The sequence below is a fragment of the Podarcis liolepis genome (genome assembly GCF_965112155.1).
Source record: "Podarcis liolepis genome assembly, chromosome: 5".
NCBI classification, from domain to species: domain Eukaryota; kingdom Metazoa; phylum Chordata; class Lepidosauria; order Squamata; family Lacertidae; genus Podarcis; species Podarcis liolepis.
In genome coordinates, this window is record NC_139556.1 from 42356537 (window position 1) to 42379441 (window position 22905).

General features: G+C 42.4%; 1 protein-coding gene across 5 annotated transcripts in view; it reads right to left on the minus strand.

Moving 5' to 3' along the window:
- INPP5A (inositol polyphosphate-5-phosphatase A) overlaps positions 1-22905 on the minus strand; it is a 231293-nt gene that overhangs the window by 70041 nt on the left and 138347 nt on the right. For all 5 annotated transcript variants that reach the window (XM_083506000.1, XM_083506001.1, XM_083505998.1 and 2 more), the window contains exon 9: positions 14802-14886. In XM_083506000.1, coding sequence (XP_083362126.1) covers positions 14802-14886 — 85 coding nt within the window. The remainder of the gene's footprint in view (positions 1-14801; positions 14887-22905) is intronic.

Sequence of the window (22905 nt, forward strand, 5' to 3'; positions counted from 1 at the left end):
GACTGCCAGCCCTTCAAACACAAACTATATTTTGTAAAGCAGGATGCACAGCCAACCCTCCTGTGGGCTTCTGAGGAACTGAGGTGGTCATGTCCATAAGCAGAAAGTTCAAAGGTCACAGCAGATGCAAAATATAGATGGTCTTTCCCCGCCTCATTGAAGCTTTACTGTGTTTTGTCCAGTGGCTTTTCTTCAAGAGGCAGGGAAACAACCTGGGTCTTCATGTAATTGTTTTGAGCTCTGTAAAGTTTTATATTCCAATTTCTAGGTTAGTGAGAAGCAGCTGCCGGGAGACAAGGCCTGTTTGCTAACAGAGCAGTCTCATTATACCGCTGAGCTCAGAACATGCTGAATGAGCTTGAGATTTATTTATTTTTAGAAAAAGCCCTACACCATTAAAGAGCTAAGACTGAAAGATAATTTCATCTGAAGATCTGAATTACGATGTTATGTGTCAGCGTGATCTTTCATCTCTACAGTTTCCTTCCAAAAAGCTGTTTTACTGGTGAAGGTGGACAAAATCCATAATTTTTCTTTACTGGAAAGGACAGTTCAATAACTTGCTGATGGATAGGTATGCAACAGTGGAAACAGGCAATTAAAAGAAAGAAATTATATAAAATTTATAGTAGATTAGGAGCAGTAGGGGATAGAACAACCTAGGAAGTAAAACTGATGGGGGGGGGGAGGGATGAAAGGGAAGTGAAACAGTCTTAAATATTGATACATATTTGAAAATAATGGGATGAAAAAGCTGTTTCGCGATTAAGAAAAATGCATCACACTTTGTGCTAATAAAAGTACGGTGAACCATCATGCTTTAGATAGACCCATAATGAAGTAGCTGCTCTTGCTACAGAGACAATCAGGTATTTATTGCCCCTTCAGTGTATTTGAATTGCCATGCTGGGTAGCAGTAACTTACTCCACCACACAGGAAAGTTGTAAACCAGACCAAGGAATCATCAGGTCCAATTACACCAGGAAATGTGTCACAATGGACATCTAAATCAAGTAAAACACATATTCAGCTCTTGCCAGTATAAAAATAACAAAGGCTGTCTGGAAGCCCTCCAGGGCTAAAGTGATCCCACACTACAGAGGCTACATCCCAGTCAGATAAACACCTCAGACACTGCTGCATCAGCTCAGCCAGGTATCACATGACAACGGTAGCTAATGGCTAGCCTTCATCAGAAGCTACCCCTTTGGTGTGGATTCCAGCCACAGGCAACTGGCAGCAATGTGACAGAAGTCCTATAAACCAGCCCCGATATGTAACACGTCAAGTGAGCATACACTTAAAATGTGTGAAGCCATTACCATAGATACGCCGCCACAGATTTCTCAATCCGTGCCTGCCACCTGTTGTCAGGGAGAAACTTGGGGAGAAGACAGCGCCGAACAATTGAGTAGCTGTTGTCAGTGTGCTGAACAAAAAGCAGCTCGCCTGCTTCCAGCAACCCCCCTGTCCAGTCATTTCTAAGCATGACAGCACTCTGGTCTATAAACATTGCGCCCGGAAGACAGTTCCCCTAATTTCAGTGGGCCTTATCCACAGGGGGTGGGGCAGGGTGTAAGAATTCCTGATATCAGGAATTCTTTTTCTTTGGAGAAATTCTAAAACACATGCTGCGCTGAAAAACGTGCTTTGTGCATTTTCCTAAGAAGAAGAAAAGGCAACGGTTTACATCTTCCCCAGATCACTTCTTGATGAAGTCAGGCATGCCTTTTAAGGCCTCTTTTCACAAAACCTACGTTCTCTTTCAAATATGCCTGGTGAGGAATATATGTATGTATACAGTTGAGAGCAATAACAACAACGAGGAGGATAATAAAACAAACCCAATGGCAGTAACACAGGAGGGGAGAAAAAAAGCTTCCAAAAAGCCATCTATCACAATCGCTGTCATCTAGGTGATGAATGGCAGGTGTGGCGGCAGCACCCAGCTCTACCCCGGATGGTGCCGAGACGATCGCTACTGGTACTGCTCTCACTCTTTGTCACCCAGTGCCAGCTGAGTCCCCAGCTGCCAGTTGCCACCATGCAAGGCATAAAACATACCCTTGAAACAATTGCAGCGGCACAGAGCACATCGGCTGCATTATTAATTAGTTTAATGACGCTCAACCCTATTAGAAAGCACACAGTAATTGTGTTTAATTTGTGTACACTTTTAATTACGGACACAAACGATGCCAGAAGTTATCGTTCATATTCTGTTCTGCTCTGTAACCAGGTTTGTATTAAATTTGCATCTGAAGCAAGGGAGGAACTGCATGCTATTTCCTGCTGAGAGGAAAGTCTCTCTCTCTCTCTCTCTCTCTCTGTTTCCTAAATGGTGTCATCTTTCACATCTTGATGGTGAACAAAACCCCACATGCCTACTGATAACTGTGTCCTCCTTTCCTGTAGCCACAAATTAAAAGCAGGTTTGTAGCCATATGCGGCTAGGCCCCTCTAGGGCCCTGCCGCAAGCCTGTTCAAGAACGAGTCCATTCAAGCCCACTCTCCCTTCCTTGATAGAGATATAAACAAAGGCATCATTTAATTTAGTATTGCAAAGAGGATATGGCTCATTGGCCCGTCGTTGTTTTGAAGATGGATTTAATTAACCTCCAATGAATCTTGCCAGTAAGTGTGAGAGCATCAGAGTGGAACTGGATGTGTCAAAAAAGCAGCTGAAGAGATGGGTAATCAGGATTGCTGAGTCCAGTTCTACCTATCAAAATGTGTTCTCCTTAATAATAGTAGTAGTAGTAGTAGTAGTAGTAATTACATAACAATAATGAACTTTACAAAGAGGAGAGACAAGTTTGCACAAGGATTGTACACACTTCCTATGGATCTTGATTGAATAAATTTAAATAGTCAACAGAAAGTACAGGAAGGAACAAGAAAAATATAAAAACCCTTATTACATACATGCTGTGCACATGGACAAGTGATTTGCCACCGGCAGAAAACAAACAATTACAATAAAAATGCTGTTAAGTAAACATACAGTCCCTTGGGAAGGCGATCAAGCTTGGCGACAATATGAAACTCATCACAACGTCCACAGCCATAATTCATAATGAACATTTAGCAGGTGCCTCAGATGGACAGATATAATTTGCCTTCATTAATAAAGCCGTCCTTACCAGAGGTGATGTTTATACCTTTTAATCTAACAAACCTTCATCACATTATCATTGCACTTGAGGTCGTGTTTGCAACATAGAACTCTGAGTTAAGACCACACCAAACCGTTGCAACCACGGGGCAAAGGCAGGCTGCTCTACTGTGGTTTGAAAGGGTTGCTTAAGCCTTCTTGTGTCGAATGCCCCCATGATCAGCACATACCAGTACCAGCAGAGGTGGGGTAATAGCAGGGGTGCTTTTCTTCCCTTTGTTGGCAAAGTGTATGCTTCCAGGAGACTAAATCAGAAAAAACTCCAATTTCATTAAATGGCATTGGTGGCATACAATCACATGTGCCACTGTGATTATATTACCAGTGATAATCAGAGGTACTGGATGGAAACATTATCCCATAAAGAAGTAGAGATGTTGTGACACTGATTACAGTGAAAACCTCTGCATGTTACTCAGAAGTTACCGATAAGTCCCACTTAATTCAACTCCCAAGGAAGCGTGCATAAGATGACACTGTGCCTAACGGCCGCAGGGTAATTACAGGAAGCAGAACAGACTGTGGCACTCCCAGTCTTAGTTGTGAGTTTAGTGATACTCCTTTTCTGCCAGTAGTGCTAACAACTACAGTAAGTTGTGACCACCAGTAACAGTTCATTTGCTGGTGCTGACCACCGTCCCAGAATAGGCCCTATAATGGGCTCTAACTTGTCTTTGAGTGAACTCATCATGTGTTTTCCTCCACCTGTGTTCCTCTTCCTGCTTGTTTCATTGCCCCTAGTTCAAATGCACAGCAAGGAGCCACACAAGCACTTGTGCGCTCTGAAGACAGCATTTGGTGACCATCATGTCAACTGCTCAAGTTTTCTGTCCATTCCTGAAAGCAACGGGCTTAGTTCGGACTAATACCAGTCACCTTGTGTTGTTCTTTTGGGGGCGGGGGTAGGCAGAAGCAATCCAACCTCCCACCCCCTAGGCAATCTGAAGCAGCTCAGCTCCAAGACATCTGCTATGGGCGAGAACTATGCTTCAGAGAAGCCATTTTGCACCAGTACTGAGTTATCGGACTCCTCATTATCCTTTCCACTGGAATGACTTCATCTCATTCTTTAAAATGGGCACAACATAAAGGGTGTTCTTAGGGAAGATCATGGGATGGGGGGGGGGACACAAGCAAATGGTTTTCTGCTGCCCTTTTGCACAGGATCCAAAGAGTAGTTGCAACAGTTCTTCTCTTTAGTGCAAGGACTCACCTTGACTTTACTCGGTAGGTAAGATAGGCTTGGGGAGCAGTTGATATGTGGGCAGGGGGTTCTAGTGGGAATTCAAGATCTCTTGCTATGCAGTTTTGCCTTCTATGGAGTAAACTTACATACAAAGTCTGTAGGACAGTCATTAAGTGGTTTCTCCTCAGTGACAAATCAACTCAAGAATAACACTGAGGTCCCGTGCACCCCACCAGGATGGGTTTCGCTTTGCTTTGGCAAAAATGGAAGGAAACTCCACTGTGTTCTACATCACTGGTCATTATTTGAGGTGCAAAGAGCACATCAATGAGAGGACGAAGGAAAGAGGGAACACAAACTACCTTAGTGGGTGGGGGAAGGCAGCTAGAAAATGAAAATGGAAGACAACAACAAGTGTCATGGAGTAGCTGCTGAGAATAAATGAATAGGGAACTTTCCCATCGGACATGCCATTTTAATAGAAGGCCCCTCTTTCAACTGCTTACAGATGGATAATAGGATATAAGTAATTTTGGCCTGGCTGACCACAAGTACCAGTCAGGCCTCCATTAATTTACCATTTCTGCTGGAAGGGAGACCACCTCAGGAGAGCTTGGTGACAACATTAGTATCCACACGGCTGTGCCTTTTGTTCAGTGTGAAAGGCTGTTTGAATAGGGGTCAACTGTAGTCAATTCTCTCTGTTTACCACAATTAATTGTTCTGTGCTGGAGGCTAAACAAATCCCAGAAAATACTTCTGCTCCAGAAACATGCAACAAAGGTGGGGTTTTTTGTTTTTGTTTTAAATGACACTGGCACAAGATGCCAGACAACAGAGAGCTGGAAATGCAGTATTTCATCCTGTACAATATAGGGTGCCTATGTGAACCCCTTTAAAAAAGGACCATAAAGTTTAAGTTTTAAATCCATGCTGCCACTTTTCTTTCAAAGAAACACGTTGAAACTGATCCACCCTTTTTTAAAAAATAAGTAATTAAAAATAAATAAACTTCTGCAAATTGACACTGCATGATTTGTTGCTGTAAAGTCCCAGTGTAGAAGAATGTATGAGCAAAAGTTCAGGCGGTATTTGTTTTAAAAGGTTGCCCTTACCACGACTCTTAACAACTCATACCATAAACATGTACAGCATCTGTCAGGTTACACATTAAAGCTGCAATCTTATGCACTCCCAATTTTGAAATGCACATCACAACTTTGGGGCGGGCTTCTGCATAACTATGCACAGGATTGGGCTGCACATGTGTAAACACTTAAGCATGAAGTGGTGGGGATTGATACCCTGTAAGTCAACTACTTCATTTAAGTGTCCATTCCATTGCAAGCAATATGGCAGGGAGTCGTGCCACCTCGGGTTAAGTACTTAATTCGTTCCGGAGGTCCATTCTTAACCTAAAACTGTACTTACCCTGAAGCACCACTTTAGCTAATGGGGCCTTCCGCTGCTGCCGGCGGAGCACGATTTCTGTTCTCATCCTGAAGCAAAGTTCTTAACCCGAGGTACTATTTCTGGGTTAGCGGAGTCTGTAACTTGAAGCGTATGTAACTTGAAGCGTATGTAACCCGAGGTACCACTGTAGAGCCAAAGGATACACTGAGTTCAGGAAGGAGGCATGAGGGCACAGACAGGGTCCTAGAGTCCTCCCACCTCATTCCCAAAGCCTAGTTAGTGCTTTCCCAACTTTAGGAAGAAGGTAGGAGAGCTCTAGGACCCTGCCAGAGACTTGCATCTCCTTCCCAAAGCCCAGCGCCTTGCTTATCCAGCTGTGGGAAGGCAGCATGAGGGCTGAGGTGTGTCAAATTTTAGCCTCCTCCCACATGACAAGGCAGTGTGTGGATTACGGGCTCCATGTCAAAGTACTCTTGTGGTCCACTTGGTATGAAAAGTTGCCCTAAACATCCCACTGTTGAGCAGACAGGTCAGATATCAAACTTTGACACCTCAGCATGATACAGGAGACCGTGGCCGTCCTAACATAGATCATCGGCTTTTCTTCAATTTGCCACACTTGGATCAAAGGCATTAATGATACTCAGAAAGGCATTAGATCACTTAATCTTTGCTGCATAGCAAGACTGGATGACATTTCCATTTGTAGATTAATATGACATTTTCAACTATGAAGCTTAACAACAACTTATTTTATTGAATTACTGCAGAAATAAATTAGCATACTGATATAATAGTTTATTATGGTTCTGCATATGAAAAAACAACAACCCCACAGTGACATTAATCTATCAAATTGCTGAAGGATAAATAGTTTTGAATTGTTGACCGTATGAAACATGATACTGACCAGATTTAATCAAAAGCGGCGGGAAACAGAGCATGTCTACCTATCTGTATTTCCTTCAGAAACAATTTGTGCTGCCTCATGCGCAACACAGATGGTATCTGCCTAGGATCATAGAAGCATTATGGTCCAAAGCAGTTAGGTAGGTGAAGTGAAGGAAGAGCCAGTAGTTCAGTTGGTTAGAACATGGGGATGATAATGCCAAGGTTGCAAGTTTGATCCCCTTACGGGACAGCTGCACATTCCTCCACTGCAGTGCGTTTGACTAGATGATCCTTGGTGGTCCCTTTTAACTCTACATTTCTATGATTCTAAGAGTTGTGGGTAAATGAGGGTACCTTTGTTTACATACAAAAATGGGACGTAATTTAGGCTTTCACCCAATGAAAGAAATCTAAGTTGAAAACAGTATGAGGTTTATCTGACAAAGTCATCAGTCATATTTGCATAAATACTCATATGTCTTCAATCAATAATTACCTCTCAGCTAATAGCCCCTTTTCCTTGCCAACCTGACACCTCCAAGAGGCCAGGAGGTGAGGATGAGCAATGGCGCCAGCATATCAGCTTTCTGAACAGCTAAGTCTGTAACTCCTTTCCCTCATCAATGTAGCCTGACAAACAGCAGGTGCCCATTTGGAAGTGTTCAATGGGCAAGGGGGGAGGGGAAGAGAAGGGAACGTCCCCTTTAAAAATGCATTCAATTAGATTGGGTGCACTTTATAAAATCTTGGAAGGTCTTTAATTAATCTCTTAGTTATTTTGTAGCCGGGTCAGAAAATCCATCATCAGTTGATTGGCATTTCATGTAACAAAACGTTTGCCAAGAAATAAATGAGATTTCCCGACTTTTGGGAGTCACATTTGCCCTCTGTATGCTTTTTGAATAATAGGTAATTAAACGGATGGTGATCCCCCACCCTCCCCAACCAATTACATTGATGCAAATTGATAATTCAACATAAACATCTAATTAAGTCTATTTGAAATGTCATTTGTAACCCAATTCATGTTAGACCACCCCAAATTGATACAGACAAAGTAGGGCGCTCCCAAAAAAAAAAAAAAATAGAATGGGGAGATGGGGAGAAAGAAATAAGAGTGAAGGTACTTCTTCAAGGATGGGTGGAAGATGGGAAGGGAAGAGAATATGGTACCCTAGAGGCTGTCACCTGATCTGGCAGGTTGCCCCTGAGGAGTCAAATGTGGTAGGAAGACAAACCTTTAGAGCAGGGATGAGGAACCTGTGGCTCTCTAGCTCTTATTGGACTACAACTCCCATCATCCTTGACCATTGGCCATGCTGGCTGGGGCTGATGGGAATTAAGACAGGCTCTCTCTATCCCTGGTTTAGAATCTTCTCTTAGGGAGCGCCTGTAAGTCCCTCTGCTCTTGGGGCTCCACATCCTACCTTTCCCCAATAGTTCGTCATCTGAAGCAGCATTTCAACTGATCCCACAGCTTTCTTACCTTCTCTCAAAATGAAGTCATAATGAAGCTTCCATACTGTCCCAGTAATGTTGGATTGTTTACATCATGCTGGTCAGCCAAATCACGAGAGAGACTTCACTTTAGTCTCAGCAGCTTTGAGGGAGGAGGGAAAACTAGAATGGGAAGTCCAGACAGCACCTATTCAGCCGACTCATGTGGTGCTCAGCATAGCAGTGCAATGAAGAAAGCCCCACTGCATTAGCAAAAGTCCTTGCTCAGGCTTCTGCTAGTGTGGCGCATTAGGTGAACTGTGCCCCAAGAGTCTGAATTTGTATAAGGCAACTTCTTATGTTCATGGCCACTTTGAGTTGGATGCCTTTAAGAGCATGGCTATTAAAAATTATCAGATTATTAAAAATGGCTAGGTCCTAGCTTTGGTTCTGCTGTCCTACTTAACAGTACCACTTTCATAATGCCAAGGGGTTTCATAGATGCAATTATGTCCTTGCATAGTTAGCTAGAAGAAAATCTGATGACAATTGCTATTTTTATTATGCATTTCAGTGCAGGAATGCCTTTTTTTTTTCTAATGGTGAAACAGAAAAGCAGTTTCAAAGGAAGTTGCTTAGTCTGAGTGGGACAGTTTTAAAGAGAGGAAGCAATACTCCGTTCCCCACCCCACCCCACCCCAAAGCAGCAGAATGGAAAAGAAAACCCAGGAAGTCAGCTAAAAACATGCCTTGTCTCCATCCGTAGGACAAGGAGTTAACCTGACCATCTCGGCCACAGTGGAAGACCATGGCAGAAAGTCTGATTAGCAATTCCGAAGAGAAGAGACCTGCCCACTCCATGGAAAAGTTGCTGTTTCCTGCTTCATTGCCTGAAGCACTATAGAAAGGCAGGCCAACCCCCTATAGGTCAAACCCCACCCTCATGCCAGGCAAATCAATCAAGGACAGCTGCTCTAACAAACGCAGGGGAAAGGGCACCTCTGCATGTTAAAAGCACAAAATGACAGCCAGCCCTGGACACCAATGTGTAGGCAGCCTTACAAATTTACAGACAGGGGTTGTGACCCTTCCACTGACACTTCCATACATTCATGTGAATTAAGGTGGAAAGGAATGATTTATGGGACTAATTCCACTGCCAAATTTACTGTAGGGAACTATCTTGAAAACAGCTGCAAAGGTTTGCAGGTTGGGCCCTGGGTTCTGATTAACGAAATGCAGCAAGAAGCAATAAAATGCAGAACTCTAATCAGACAAAATATTAATTTTTTAAAAAAAACTTTGTGTGGTCTATTAACAGGCATGAAAGAAGGTGGGGATAAGCTGTGTCCTCTTTCTCTTTCTCTCTGTGATTGACAGAACAGAACTGCTGAAACAGAGACGTTGCACATTTAATTCACTCAGAGTTGGTGAATCTATTTTCATTTGGCTTCCTATGAAACAACTGACAATCTTTCTGCAGTATAAATGATACATGCAGATCTTCCCAATTAGCACCTGCAGTTCGGCTTTAATAAATGGGAGAAGTTGCAGAGCTAGGAGCTCAAGTTCTCTATTGCATTCAAGGGATTCCCCAAGATACAAGCATTGCAGTAGCCAATATGGTTCCCCTCCACATGTTGTGGACTACAACTCCCATATTATTCTCAACCACTAGCTATACTGGCTAGGACTGATGGGAATTGTAGTCTAAAACACCTGGAAGGAACTATGCTGGCTGCTCCTAAACTAGGACAACCACTGTTAGGACAGCACTTATCAACTGAGCACCACCTGACAGCATTTCGATTCAAGATCTTCATCTGAAGTTTAAATGAAAGGGCTATTGAGAAGTAAGAAGTGATATACAGGTAACTTGAAACTTAGGCACATTTTACTTGTGTGCATTCAGCGCTGAAGCTGCTTGGGTGGAAAAAAGACATTGGCAATCCTACCGGCCATTGAACTCAATATGTTTTGACTGCACACAAATTTGGCTTTAGGTGTGATCCCTGCAACGTAACCCTAGTGGTAAGTTGAGAGTCGTCTGCATCTCTTAGGATCAGCATTTAAGAAATTTTGTGGAGAAGCTGTCTGGCTGCAGCAAAAGCAACATACAAGAGACCTGGGGTATCTGCCTTCTGAAAGACCCATTCCAATTAGGGAAGCTGTCGTGTTCCCCTGCCGCCGCCCAAAAATGTTGCTGCCGCTGTACAACTTGTGTTCAAACGATGCAGAAACAAATGGAGGTTGCGTCACAGCAGTGCATACTTAAGGGTTCTGCCCTTAATCCAGGAACTGGTACAAACAAGGAAAGCTGCTATGCCCCCACTAGTGCAAACACAGCTGGAGCAGCTACGATTAAAAGAATAATGAGCTAAAACCTCCATCTACATTATCTGAACTGTGACAGAGTAGATACCAATTAACAGTGGGCTAGAGGATCCAGCCATTGATTAGGTGTGCAGGGTAGCAAAGCAATGAAGTGATGTTTATTCTTTTAGTCTGTTAATGTAGTTAGGGAAGACTGGTGATTTACCAGAAAGCTTTTAGCTCCAAGTTAAACTTTGGTGGCTTATTGCTACAGCAACACACTGGCCACTAGAGCTAACAATCTGGCAGATGTTTGCATTACAAAGGGTGCCCCCCCCCCCGCTGCCAGAGAAATTATTCCCATGTCAATTAGAGCTACATCAAGTCCTTGCCAGGAATCATCAGTGAGAAAACAACAGGTGGATATATCTTTTTAAACTGCTGTTTGACCCTTGACAAAACTTTGTATGTTGCTTTGAGTGCTGCGCTGCAGCTTACAGATGTTTAAAATAAAGACGGTTTTCGCTGTGTTGTGCAGAGAACGCATCTTGGTAGGTATTTGACACCCCACCCCACAAAGATGATTGCCCCATGCAATATTATGTTGTAGCGGTTGTAGCGGTTTCCTACGGTGCACAAGAAGTGAGAGTGAAAGCCAGGGAGTTAGGTGAGATGGGAAAAAGCCCTGTTGAAAGATTGTAAAACCTGAACTGCAGCTGGTTCAGGAGACATTTCTTTAATCAAATGCTACTTTTGAAAAGGGCTTTAACAGTCTCCTTATGGAAGCCAAGTTAAGTCCCTTCTCCCCTCATTCTAACCTCAGATCTAGGAACAAGCCCATCCACAAACCATCGCTTAGGATGAGCTTTGGGGCTGCTCCAATGGATCTGGTTTTCTGCTGTTGATCCACAGCCCACAGCAGCCTCCAAATAAGTAGGGTTCCCCCTAGGGAACAGCTACCGCCACGGATCTCCCTCTCCCTCTCTGTGCATGGTGCTAGCTGGCCAAACCTCCTGGCTCCTTAGCACTAGGCTGTTGTTCTTCAGGTGCACTGGGAAGGCTAAAGGTGGGATCCACCTGTGAGCTAGCAGCAGTCCTACTGCTGCTACCTGCCTGCTCTCTGCAGCCTCCAAATGAACAGGCTAGCTACCCCTTTAAGCTATCCTTCTAAAGAGCAAGCAGGTATGATCACATACTTAGCACCCCATGAGTGGGCTTCTAGCAAAATTCTAGCCTTGAGTGTTAGCTGCAACAGCTACAAATGACTTGATGGGACAAACAGTTCAATTTTTCCTTTCCCTGGCTGCTTAAAATCTCCTATCGTTTCATAGTAATATGTATATATAACACTAAAAAGCTTAATGATGTTACAGTACACAAATCAAGTATAATTCAGATGACTAGGTATTCTTCCAATTGTTTAGCACAGGAATGAGAAACTTTTTCACCCCAAGGGCTACATTCTCTATTGAACAAGCTTCCAGGCGCCACATGCCAGTGGTGAGCAGAGCCAGAAAAAAATGTGGAGAGAGAAGCAATTGTGAAGTTTAACTTTGCGCAACAGGTTAGTTTCCACGCACGCCCACACAATCCTTTCTATCCCCTCCCCCCAATTAAGCAAGACCCTGGTCGGAGTTCAAGGGCTCATTCCAGCCAGACAAAAACAGTCAAGGAAGCTGCAAAGGGATGTGGCCTGGAGAGAGACAAGAGTCCCAGGGGCCAGAGAGAGGGGTCTGGAGGCCACATTTGTCCTCCAGGCCTGAGGATACCCAACCTTCATATCACATAAGAATGCACTTAGTTCTTCTGGTGAACATAGTTCTTTCTAAGGATGCATTCTTGTCTTTGCAGCCCTCTAGAATGGATTCGGATGCCCAATTTGCATTTGACCCATGTACAGAACACTCATCCACAAGTGTTGCTGTATTTATTTCAAAGAGGCAGATCTGCAGACACATTCATTTGCTGTCTTCATGGAGATACTGCAGTGTACATGTGCTCTGCACATACCTCCGTGATTGTGCAAGGCTCTATCTAGACCATCATGACAAAGATCCAGTTCCACATTTTATAATTTTTGATTCATTTTCAGTTTGACAAGGCACATTTTGTGACCTGTAAGTGCATTTCTCAGTCTCCTTGACCCCCTATGGCTCTCTCTCGTGGATAGTGGAACAGAATTTCATAGCAAAAACGGTCTGTCTAATGCTTTGGAGAAGTCTTTTCCCTCTTGCACCTAAAACCCTGAATGATGATTTATTGCTTCTTAATTACAATTTAATATGGCCAATAAGGTGCCAGCTGATTTATGTTACTCTGTATGAGCATAAGAAAATCTATTTTTGAAACAACCCATATATCTTCTCTTTCAGTAGCCCTGCTGAGAATGTCTTTGGAAATATACTGCCTTGTGTTGCTGTTTAGGTAGGCAGATCTAATAGTCCAATGCATCAAATTTGGCACTTGGATCTTCTTGTATTACCTAAATGTTTGGCAGAATCATTTCACAAGGAAATATTTCCAAATGGGTGGAACAAAGAGGTGAAGGAGGGGTAAAAGTCTTTTACAGCTACTTACATTCACGAGAGAAGAAAGAGCTAATTTATAGGTTACCTTCAGAGCTTGGATACTATGACAAAGCAGCATTCGCCAGTTGGCTTGAGTGTCAAATCGGTAACATACGGGGACACTCACATTACTTTAACAATCTTTGTACACAACAGTTCAGCTGTATAAATCAACCAGTGTACACTTTTTCACACCAACTAACACCTGAACATGTGTAGAGATGCCTTGCACTTGTATTCAGTGCAATGTATGAATAAACCTACAGGTAGGGTTAGGGTTATAGTTATAGTGGCTCCATCAGGTCCTTCAACATCACCTTTGCCCCAATGACATCTGGTTTAGCCATGTTACAAACGTCATGGCAGCCCTATTAATGCACTAAAAGGAACACACGTGTGCTTAAAAGTGAAGAGGGCGAAGAGCTATCTATGCACATCCTGGCATCATAGTGTTTCCATGCATACCTCCCCCTTCCCAGGGAAGACTTCTGCAGGTAAAGAAGTCATCATAGGAAAATCCCCCTCTGTGCACATGTTTCATGCCTCTTGTTTTGTAGTTAGAGGTAAATCATTAGTATTTTCCCCCGCACAGTAACTCATGGCATTTAACTATATGCATTCATGGATAAAGTCCTAGGTACAGGGGGAAATTCTGGGCTTGGCTTCCTACAGGCAGGCTCTCTCTTTCTTTCTCTCCCTTCCCATTTGGATTGTGTGAACATATGCCAGCAGCATGTACAAGTGATACCATCACTCCTTTCTTCCACAAATAAAAGGGGTGGGGAGAGAGGACAGGTGGAGTGGCTTTCCTAGAAGCGCAGTCACCTGCCAGACTGCGAAGGGATACTTGTTCCTGGCAAGAAGGCAAGTGAGTTCATTGAATCCTCCCCATTTGGATTCCCAGGAAGCTTTAAGGACCCTTCCTTCTGGAAGCTCTCTATAAACAAAGTTAACGCTGCTCACAGAGTTACGTTACATGATCACAATGCAGGTTCTTTTATTAAGACATTGCAAAGGGTGTGCAATTATTCTTCTATAGCTTGGTACCGTTGACACGTGTAAAAGTTTGATTCATGCAGAAGTTGCACTCTTTGTCTCTAACCTTAGATGTATGGTTGCAGCATAACATTAATTAATGTTCATAAAGCACTCTGGAAATGAAAATAGCCACATCAGGATTGGAGAAGGTTATTAGGAGGATTTCCTATTATAGGAAATTTGTTGTGCGATTCTCAAGCTGTCTATGATTTATCACAGGGAGGGGAAAAAGGATGGGATGAGAGGTTTGTTCTTTTTAAAACAAATACACCCATTTGAAACCGAAAATATGAGCTGAAATTTCTGTGGAATGAAATTTGGGGGAAAGCTGTGTGGAAACTACTCTGTGTGGGAAATGGTAAATTCAGGAATGTCAATATTAAGGAAGATGTGAACTGTGAACCTGAAAGGTCTTTAGTTCAAATCCCACCTCAGCCACAGATTCACTAGCCGACTAATGTATTGATATCAAACTACACACAGTCCAGTTCTGACCCAATTATAGTTATCTCCAATCTCCAGAGCTGTGCCAGAATGATGTGGTCTTTGGAGCCCTGGCTGAGTGGCAGCAAATTCACTACCCAGAACATCTATGCTGGACTTCATGGATGGACTGGTAGCGTTGCAACAGATGGAATATTTTTGATGGCTGTGACCAGCTTGGTCTAGTGAGCATTTTTCTGCAAGCCTAAAAGCCAGTTAACTTTCTTAAGCATTTAAAAAAAAAACCTGAAGAATTTTCAATGGGGTCCAGATGTAAAGAAGAAAAGGAGGTCCTACCTCTACCACTGACTTTGCATCCAGTCGAAAGTTGAAATCTCCAAAGACAAAATATGAAACTCTCTCAAACCGCTGATCTATAATTCTGAAAAGGCACAATAGGGGGGAAAAGAATTAAATGCAGTTTGCTCAGCTGTATGTGAAAGAAAGGAATCTGTAAAGTACCTTCACTTTAAAAACAATACCCAGAATTGTAACTACAAAGAGATTACATGTGCATGCTCATGGTTCTGTCACTGAAACCCTGCCAAGGTCCTGGTGGGAAGAGGGTCTGCAAGGTGGCGCTGGGCAAGCACAAAAGTTCCTTAGACGAACTAAGGTAGACTGACAGGGAGAGGAAGACTTGACGATTGTGGGATCCACTCGGTGGGATCCAACCAAAAACCCACTCCTGGCCACACCAAGCTTTCTTCATTTTAGCATTATTTAATTTAGGGTGGTGGTTGGGTGCATGTCATTCCATTGTTGATATTGTTCAAACAATCCAGAATCAGAAATCCCTGTTGATCTACTGAAATTCAGCCAGTGATCTACCAATACAGCCAGATCTAGCTTCTGCACACCCTTGATCTAGGATGCCTGGAGCCAACCTGGAGGAGCTTCTCTGCCACTTAAAGAAAACATTGATGAACAGGTGCTCATATTTGGATGTGTGTCTGCATGCGACCAGATGAGTTTACCTTTTTCGTTGTTAGATTAGGCAACAAAAAGTGTAAAGGCTAGCCACTGATGTGGACAGTGTCTTTCGTCACTTAGCCTCAGCCCTCCTATCAAAAATACAATGGCACCTCTGGTTACGAACTTAATTCGTTCCGGAGGTCCGTTCTTAAGCTGAAACTGTTCTTATCCTGAGGCGTGCTTTTGCTAATGGAGCCTCTGGTGCGCAATTTCCGTTCGCATCCCAGGGCAAAGTTAACAACCAGGAGCAGCTACTTCCAGGTTAGCGGAGCTTGTAACCTGAAGCGTTCATAACCAGAAGCGTTTGTAACCAGAGGTATCATTGTAGAAGCACCGACTGTATCAGGCAAGGCAAACAGCTGATCATAAATAAACCAGCTTCTTGCAGGTGCTGATTGAAGTTCATTATTGTGAAGAAATTTGGAAGTGTAGGCTGTCACAAAATGTTGCAGTGTCGAGTGCTCCTGTTCAGAGTTCCATCCATGCTATGCTACTGCTACTACTATTAGTAGTAGTAGTAGCAATATTACTACTAGTATAACTAGTATTACCCCCCCCCCAGTATATTCCTTAGGAATGAACCTCAGATTGAAGTAGGCAAATTTGAAAAGAGATTTATGAGATTTTTTGAGGTGAGAAATATTATGATGCTATAGCTTTGGAGTGATGGTAAATATGGTTTCTATGACAGTTTTGATACTTTAAGACTAAGTTAAACAAAGACTATAGGAATAGTTTTGCTCCCAGGAAAACTACCTGTTGCAAAAAACAGGAAATCCTGAAGGAATGAAATAAATACATTGAACTGGCCTACTGCTTAGCAAAATAATTTGTGTTAAGTAATTTTCTAGATGGTGGGGCATCAGAATATGCTGCCAGACTAACTCGATCTGCAGCCTTGCTTCGAGTGATCTCAGAGAGATGAATGGGTTTGAAGAAGCAGCATATGAAGAGCATGTACTCCTTTAGGTTTTAGCAGTTAACAACTATAAATCTCGACAGCTCATCAAATATCAAATATATTCAGGAGGGTGTTCCCCTCCCCAACTGACCAGGAGAGCTTTAGAAGTTGCTTCATTGTAATCCTGCATTACAATTTCCTTTTGAACATGCCATGAATCAAAATTTCCTATAAAAGGTTGCAATTAATCACCCAATGGAGTGATAAATTTCAATGGTGTAAAAAAGGAAGCAGCCAAGTCATGTCACCAGCATTAATTTAATGTTTCACAGTGGGAGGATCTGATTCTATTTCACATAGTTCTTATCTGATGTCCGCATTGCATTACCAAAAATACTGTAATTTATCTGCAAGACTTACAACCCAATCCGATGACGCTACCACAACCGATCACGTTAAAGGAGCCCACAACTACAATAAGGCCACCATTTGCTGCTCCAACTCTTTGGGCTGGTACAACTGCTAGGCAGAATAGATAATGCTGCTGAACCCATGCTGAATATAAGGCAGCTTCCTTTGCCTCTGTATCCTGAAACCCAGGAGAACATGATCACTTCCTCCCAAGTTTCCAAGCACTTCCACTTCATCAATCAGTTCCTCCCTATTGGTGTGGATCAGGTCCAAGATAGATGATCCCCTTATTGGTTCTTCCATCTTCCGGGAAATGAAATTGTCAGCAATGCAGGAATTTGTCAGACCTTTCACTCTTGGCAGAGTTTGAGTCCCAACAGATACCAGGGAAGTTGAAGTCCCCCAGGATTATTTCTCTCCTTTTTGAAAGTTTGGTAATCTGCTCTAGTAAGGCATCATCCAAGTCTTCCGTCTGACTTGGTGGTCTATAGCAGACACCCATAGTAAGGTCACTGTTGTTCCTTTCTCCTACAATTTTTACCCATATACTCTCCATCTGATTTTCATGCTCCAGGTCATAGATTTCTTTACAAGTGTACACATCCTTTATATGCAATGCTACTATATTTGAGTTACTTGTGACATCAGCAATCAGACTGAGTGACCTAATGCCCTCCAGGGAACAATGACTATTAACATTTTAACTGAACATGCAGGAAGAATAGTCAAAAATCACTATTAGGAAATGTCATTGGGCTGTTTCAGCTGCAACACACCAAACTATGGTTTGTGAACAAGCTTGAAGACTCCCATGTCCATAGTACCTTGCTATGCTTCCGTCCCCTCCTTCTCTCCATATTGCCTCAGTTTCCTCCCTTTGTTCTTGAATTGAGGAAAAACTATGCCGCTTATAAACCTGGCTGATTAGGTGACGTGCAAATCACAGCTTGCTTGTTTGAGTGAAATGAGAAACAGTGGTTTGCTTTAAAGCAGGAAGGGAAGCCAGAAACAGTGGATCATGAGGGGAAGAAGAATGGAGAAGTGGTTGAGCCTGAGGGTACTTCTGGCCTTGTTGATGTGGAACCAACTCAAGGGTTTGGCATTATGCCTGAATCAGCCCACAGCCAGAAAAAGTGTAATTCTGCAGTTTAGTCTTAACATCCCATATTTTTAAATGTATCCGTCACATCCAACATATGCTTTGTGAAGTGTTTCCATAGGTGAATATTCCGGCGGGGGTGGGGGCAGTTCAGAAAGCAACCATCTATCACAATTATGATCCACTTGCTTGCTGTTGTTAGATCTGTGATGGTGCCTTTCCTTCTTGTTCAACAATGATTCACATGCCACATTAAGTACTCTTACTCAGTTCAATATTTGCAGCAACGGCTGTAGCAAATATAAAAATCCATACTCAAAACTGACTAACTTATGAGCCATAAAACTGCAATATGAATTCCCGACTTTGACCCTCAGTAAATTACAAGTACTGCCTGAGCTCAGCATACTATGCCCCATCCACAAATTTCCCTCCACAACTCCAAGACTTGCTTTTCTAAAAAAGAAAAATTTGAATGAAAGCTGAAGTGAAGGGCACGCAAATGTTAAGAGGTTGTAGGCAGCTGACCAGTTTATTCCATTATTTATACTAACATGGGCATAAATGGAATTTCAGAGTCACAATGCACTGATGGAGTTCATTTCATGACAAGGGCCTCCTCAGTTATTACCTGTAAAGAGGGGAAATGAGTAGCAAGGGGCTGCACTTTCAGTATCACTAAAAGCTTGTGTAGGCAACTAACACGTGGTTGCTTTTGCAACAGGGAGTTTCATTTGCTCATGTAGTCTTCTTGTGTGAGGTAGAATGCTGATCTTCCCGGGTTCTAAATCACTCAGGGAACTCCATGAATACAGCAGTCTCCCCGCTGCAGAAGTGAAAATGCAAGCACTGCAACAATAGGGGGCAAGGGGAAAAGTGCAGTCCTGCAATCCCCTGATACCCGCTTTCCCGCTTGAAAGTAAGCGCTGAAAAAGGATAATAATGAATACAGTACTTTCAAGGCACAGGGAAGAGGGGGGAAGGGAACCTTTCAAATTTATCTCAACGGATGAGACATCATAAAGCGCGCTTGAAAAGGAGATTATGCTGATGTTGCCGGTAAAGAAATGGAAGAATTTCTAAATCATTACTCTAAATGGAACAAATCAATAAGCCCTTTAAACACAGATATGCATAATTTCTACTTAAAACTGAACACTGCATTCATTACACTGGAATCCCATGCTTCCTCCAAGGTGATTAGGTCGGCGTTATCTCAAATTAATCTCAGCATCCCATTGAGGAGGATTAGGAGGAACATAAGAACATACAAAGAGTGCCCAGACCAAAGGATCATTTAGGCCAGCATCCTGTTATCACGGAGGGACGCGGGTGGCGCTGTGGGTTAAACCACAGAGCCTAGGACTTGCTGATCAGAAGGTCGGCAGTTCGAATCCCCGTGACGGGGTGAGCTCCCGTTGCTCGGTCCCTGTTCCTGCCAACCTAGCAGTTCGAAAGCACATCGAAGTGCAAGTAGATAAATAGGTACCGCTCCGGGGGGAAGGTAAACGCCGTTTCCGTGCACTGCTCTGGTTCACCAGAAGCGGCTTAGTCATGCTGGCCACATGACCTGGAAGCTGTACGCTGGCTCCCTCGGCCAATAAAGCGAGATGAGCGCCGCAACCCCAGAGTCGGTCACGACTGGACCTAATGGTCAGGAGTCCCTTTACCTTTACCTGTTATCACAGTGGCCAACTAGATGACTGCGAGCAAGACGTAACTGCAAGAACAGTCTTCCCACTTATGCTCTCCAACATCTGGCATTCAGAAGCATATGTCCTTTGATACGGACACCAGCCATTGGCAGCCATATCCTCCATGAATGGATCTAATCCCCACTGAAAGCTGTCCAAGTTGGTAGCCATTACTACACCTTGTGGTAAGGAGACAGTGTCCATCCAGAAGCTTCATACCAGAGTGGGCTACTGAAACCGTACCTCTGTGGCCCACATTTTAGCACTCTCATTGTGGCACTTAATGAAAGCAGAGGCTAGTTTCCAATGGAATTCCAGTTTTCAGGACTTACTTGCAGCCCATACGATGAACTGCTTTGTTCAAGTGGGAAGAATATGCACAGGGTCATCAATCACTGCTTTGGGGTTGAATTCATAATCTTACTTTTCAAAGTCTTAGCTTTTAAAAAAATTATTATTAAGACCCACTATCGCAGTCGCACATTCACTCAAGTCTGATACGCCTTCAGGTTTGTCAAGTTACCTAGAAACAATTCACCAAGGCTACAGAAGAAAGGCAAAACAGAATCATATCAGGATTTGTGTATGTTTCTGTCTGTTTAGAGCTGGTACATGTCTGAATACATTCTGCAGAACAACAACCATGAATGAATGAATGAATGAATGAATGGAAAGAAGGTGTGGTAGAGATTTTTTTGTTCCAATATTTTTCCTGGTGTTTTAAGTGATTAAAGTTTTACATTAATAATTGATACTTTAGGGCTTTCCGTAACAACAACAAAAACCTCTCTGAGCAAATAATTGGCGTTTGGGAGTTCAAACCCTTTCAGAAAGGTGGTTATTATTATTATTATTATTATTATTATTATTATTATTATTATTATAAAATGTCAGAGGAATCTAGTTATTTAAAAGAAGAAGTAAGAAAGAAGATGCAGCAACTTTAGACAGGCAGCATTTTACTATTTTGCTTCAGTACTGACAAGCTGGGGGATGGGAAGACATTTCAGTTCAGAAAAATGCAAGCCTTCCTAATTCACACTTCCAGAAGCAATATATGAATTAAAGCACAGCCATCCTTCAAAATTTGCATTTCTTTGATTTTTATGGAAGTTTTAGTATCAGATATGGGTACAAAAATGCATATATATGGGAAGTATGCATCTAACTTAAAAAAGTTTTATATGGGGGGGGGGGAGAGAAATGATTTCAAAATTCTGTGTATCAGGCAAAACGGCATGCAAAAAAGTGTCTATTAGGAGAAATGTGTAATGATTTTTCAGGAGGACCTTTGAAAACATAAATCACAAGCCAGTGTAGAAAATGTGGTGAACTGAAATTAACACTGGAAAACTGATAGAAAACTAAATTTACAGATTCGCCCCTACTTATACCACAAGCCAATGCATGTTTACATAGAAGTAAATCTCAGTGCATTACTCCCTAATGAATACATTTAGGACTGAGGTCTGACTTACCGTATTAATTTAGTACAACTTTTCTGACTAATTTTCAATACATTAAAGGCTTGCCTACCTATTTCTTCATATGCAAAAAAAGTGAAATGTAACCTTGAAAGTAATTAAACTTTATTCCATAAATGCCACTCAAAATTTGCAGCAAGGTGGTTTAAGGTCCATAGGATTTTGCCTGGCTTCCGCAATATGTATTTTATGCCCTCAAGTTCATTTCAGCGTTCCAAGGGAATAATAAGACAAGGAGAGATGCAGCTGGCTTTCGCCACTTATTCCCTCAGATACTGCAACCGAGATGGACAGGATTTTGGGGAGGGGTGATGGAAGAAGGAAGCAGTTGCGTATCAGCTCTGTGTGTGTGTGTGTGTGTTGGGGAGCTGCTGAACATGATTCAGTGTGACAAGAGGCACAGTGATCTGGCTAAACCATTTCTCAGCGCACTTTGAAAGGAGGATCAGCTGCATTATTCCTTTAATAGCCATGTCTAATGCAATAGGCTAGTGGGTTTTGTCCCGAGTCAAGGTATCAGCTGCAGGTCAGAAGGTAACATTCTGTTTACAAGATTATTTCCTAAAGCACTTATCTCGCCTTCGGTGTGAAAAGTTGACTTTTCTGTTTGTAAGGGGGCCAAAAGAATTGAGGGAATGGGGAAAATTAGCTACACTGGGCTGGAGCTGAATGGCATTAAGTGGGAGGTCTGAGAAGGGCCTGCTGTGGCTCTCAGCAGGATACCTTATTACCCACGTCATCGCAGTTCATTCAGGCAAGCAGTAACAGTGTCACCAACATTCCCACACAAAGACAAAGTTCTTCACACAGTCTATAAACATGCTTCCCCTGGCCGATTCATCCTAGCTTGACACCAATGAAAAGGGGGTTCTTCTCTCACTCTTTTTTTTTTTTAATGAATAACAAAACAAAACAAAAATCCCAACCTCAGGCCAAACAGGATGAATGGAAGGAGAAAAAAGAAAGAAGCAGCATTGTCACATATCTAGGGAAGAAACAATTTGGAGGTCAACATTATTTAATTCGCACAGACATGGAAATTGTATGGAAAACTTGGGAGGCTAAAGATTAATATTTTATCTACTCTCATGTTTATATGTCTACTTTTCCGAGAGCTGGCAATTCCCACCATGGGTGTGCTTTGTGTACCAATGAAGGCAGTGACATTAAGCAGCATTGGAGGGTAATTTGATGTTAACAATGAAAGAGGAATACACACACACACACACACACACACTGAAAGGACACACACACACACACACACACACACACACACACACAGAAATAATAATAATGAGCAAATATTTAGTATGAAATTCAAGCACACAAAGCCATTGCTAACTCAGCAGCGACGCAGAGAAGAGTTTAAACTCTTTTCAAAACATATTTAAAGGGAGCTTTGTAATGTTCTGAAAGTCCCATACTGCATATTAAATCTACTAAGACAGCTGACACAAAAACGTACCATGACATCTATAAAGTTGCTTTTATAGAAGAGCATGTCAATTATTTAACATTAAAAATCATTTAAAAAAATGAAATAAATGCTTTTAAGACAAGAAATACTGTAGCTTTGACAAGAGGCCAAACAACACGACCAACTAATTGTATCACTTTGGTGTTAGTGTTTGGTTTAATTTTTGTTGTTGCTTAAACGACTTGTCCTACTTTCAAGTTAATCTAAACTTTGAAGCCAGAGTCTATTTCAATTTGAATCTAGTAAAAGAATAAAGCTGCAGTAGGTCTCAACATGCAAGCCTAAACAATTCTTTTCACATTATGTATCCTCCCTGAAAGGTTTAGAAAGCAGTTGAGATAAGTAGAGACAATAGGAGTG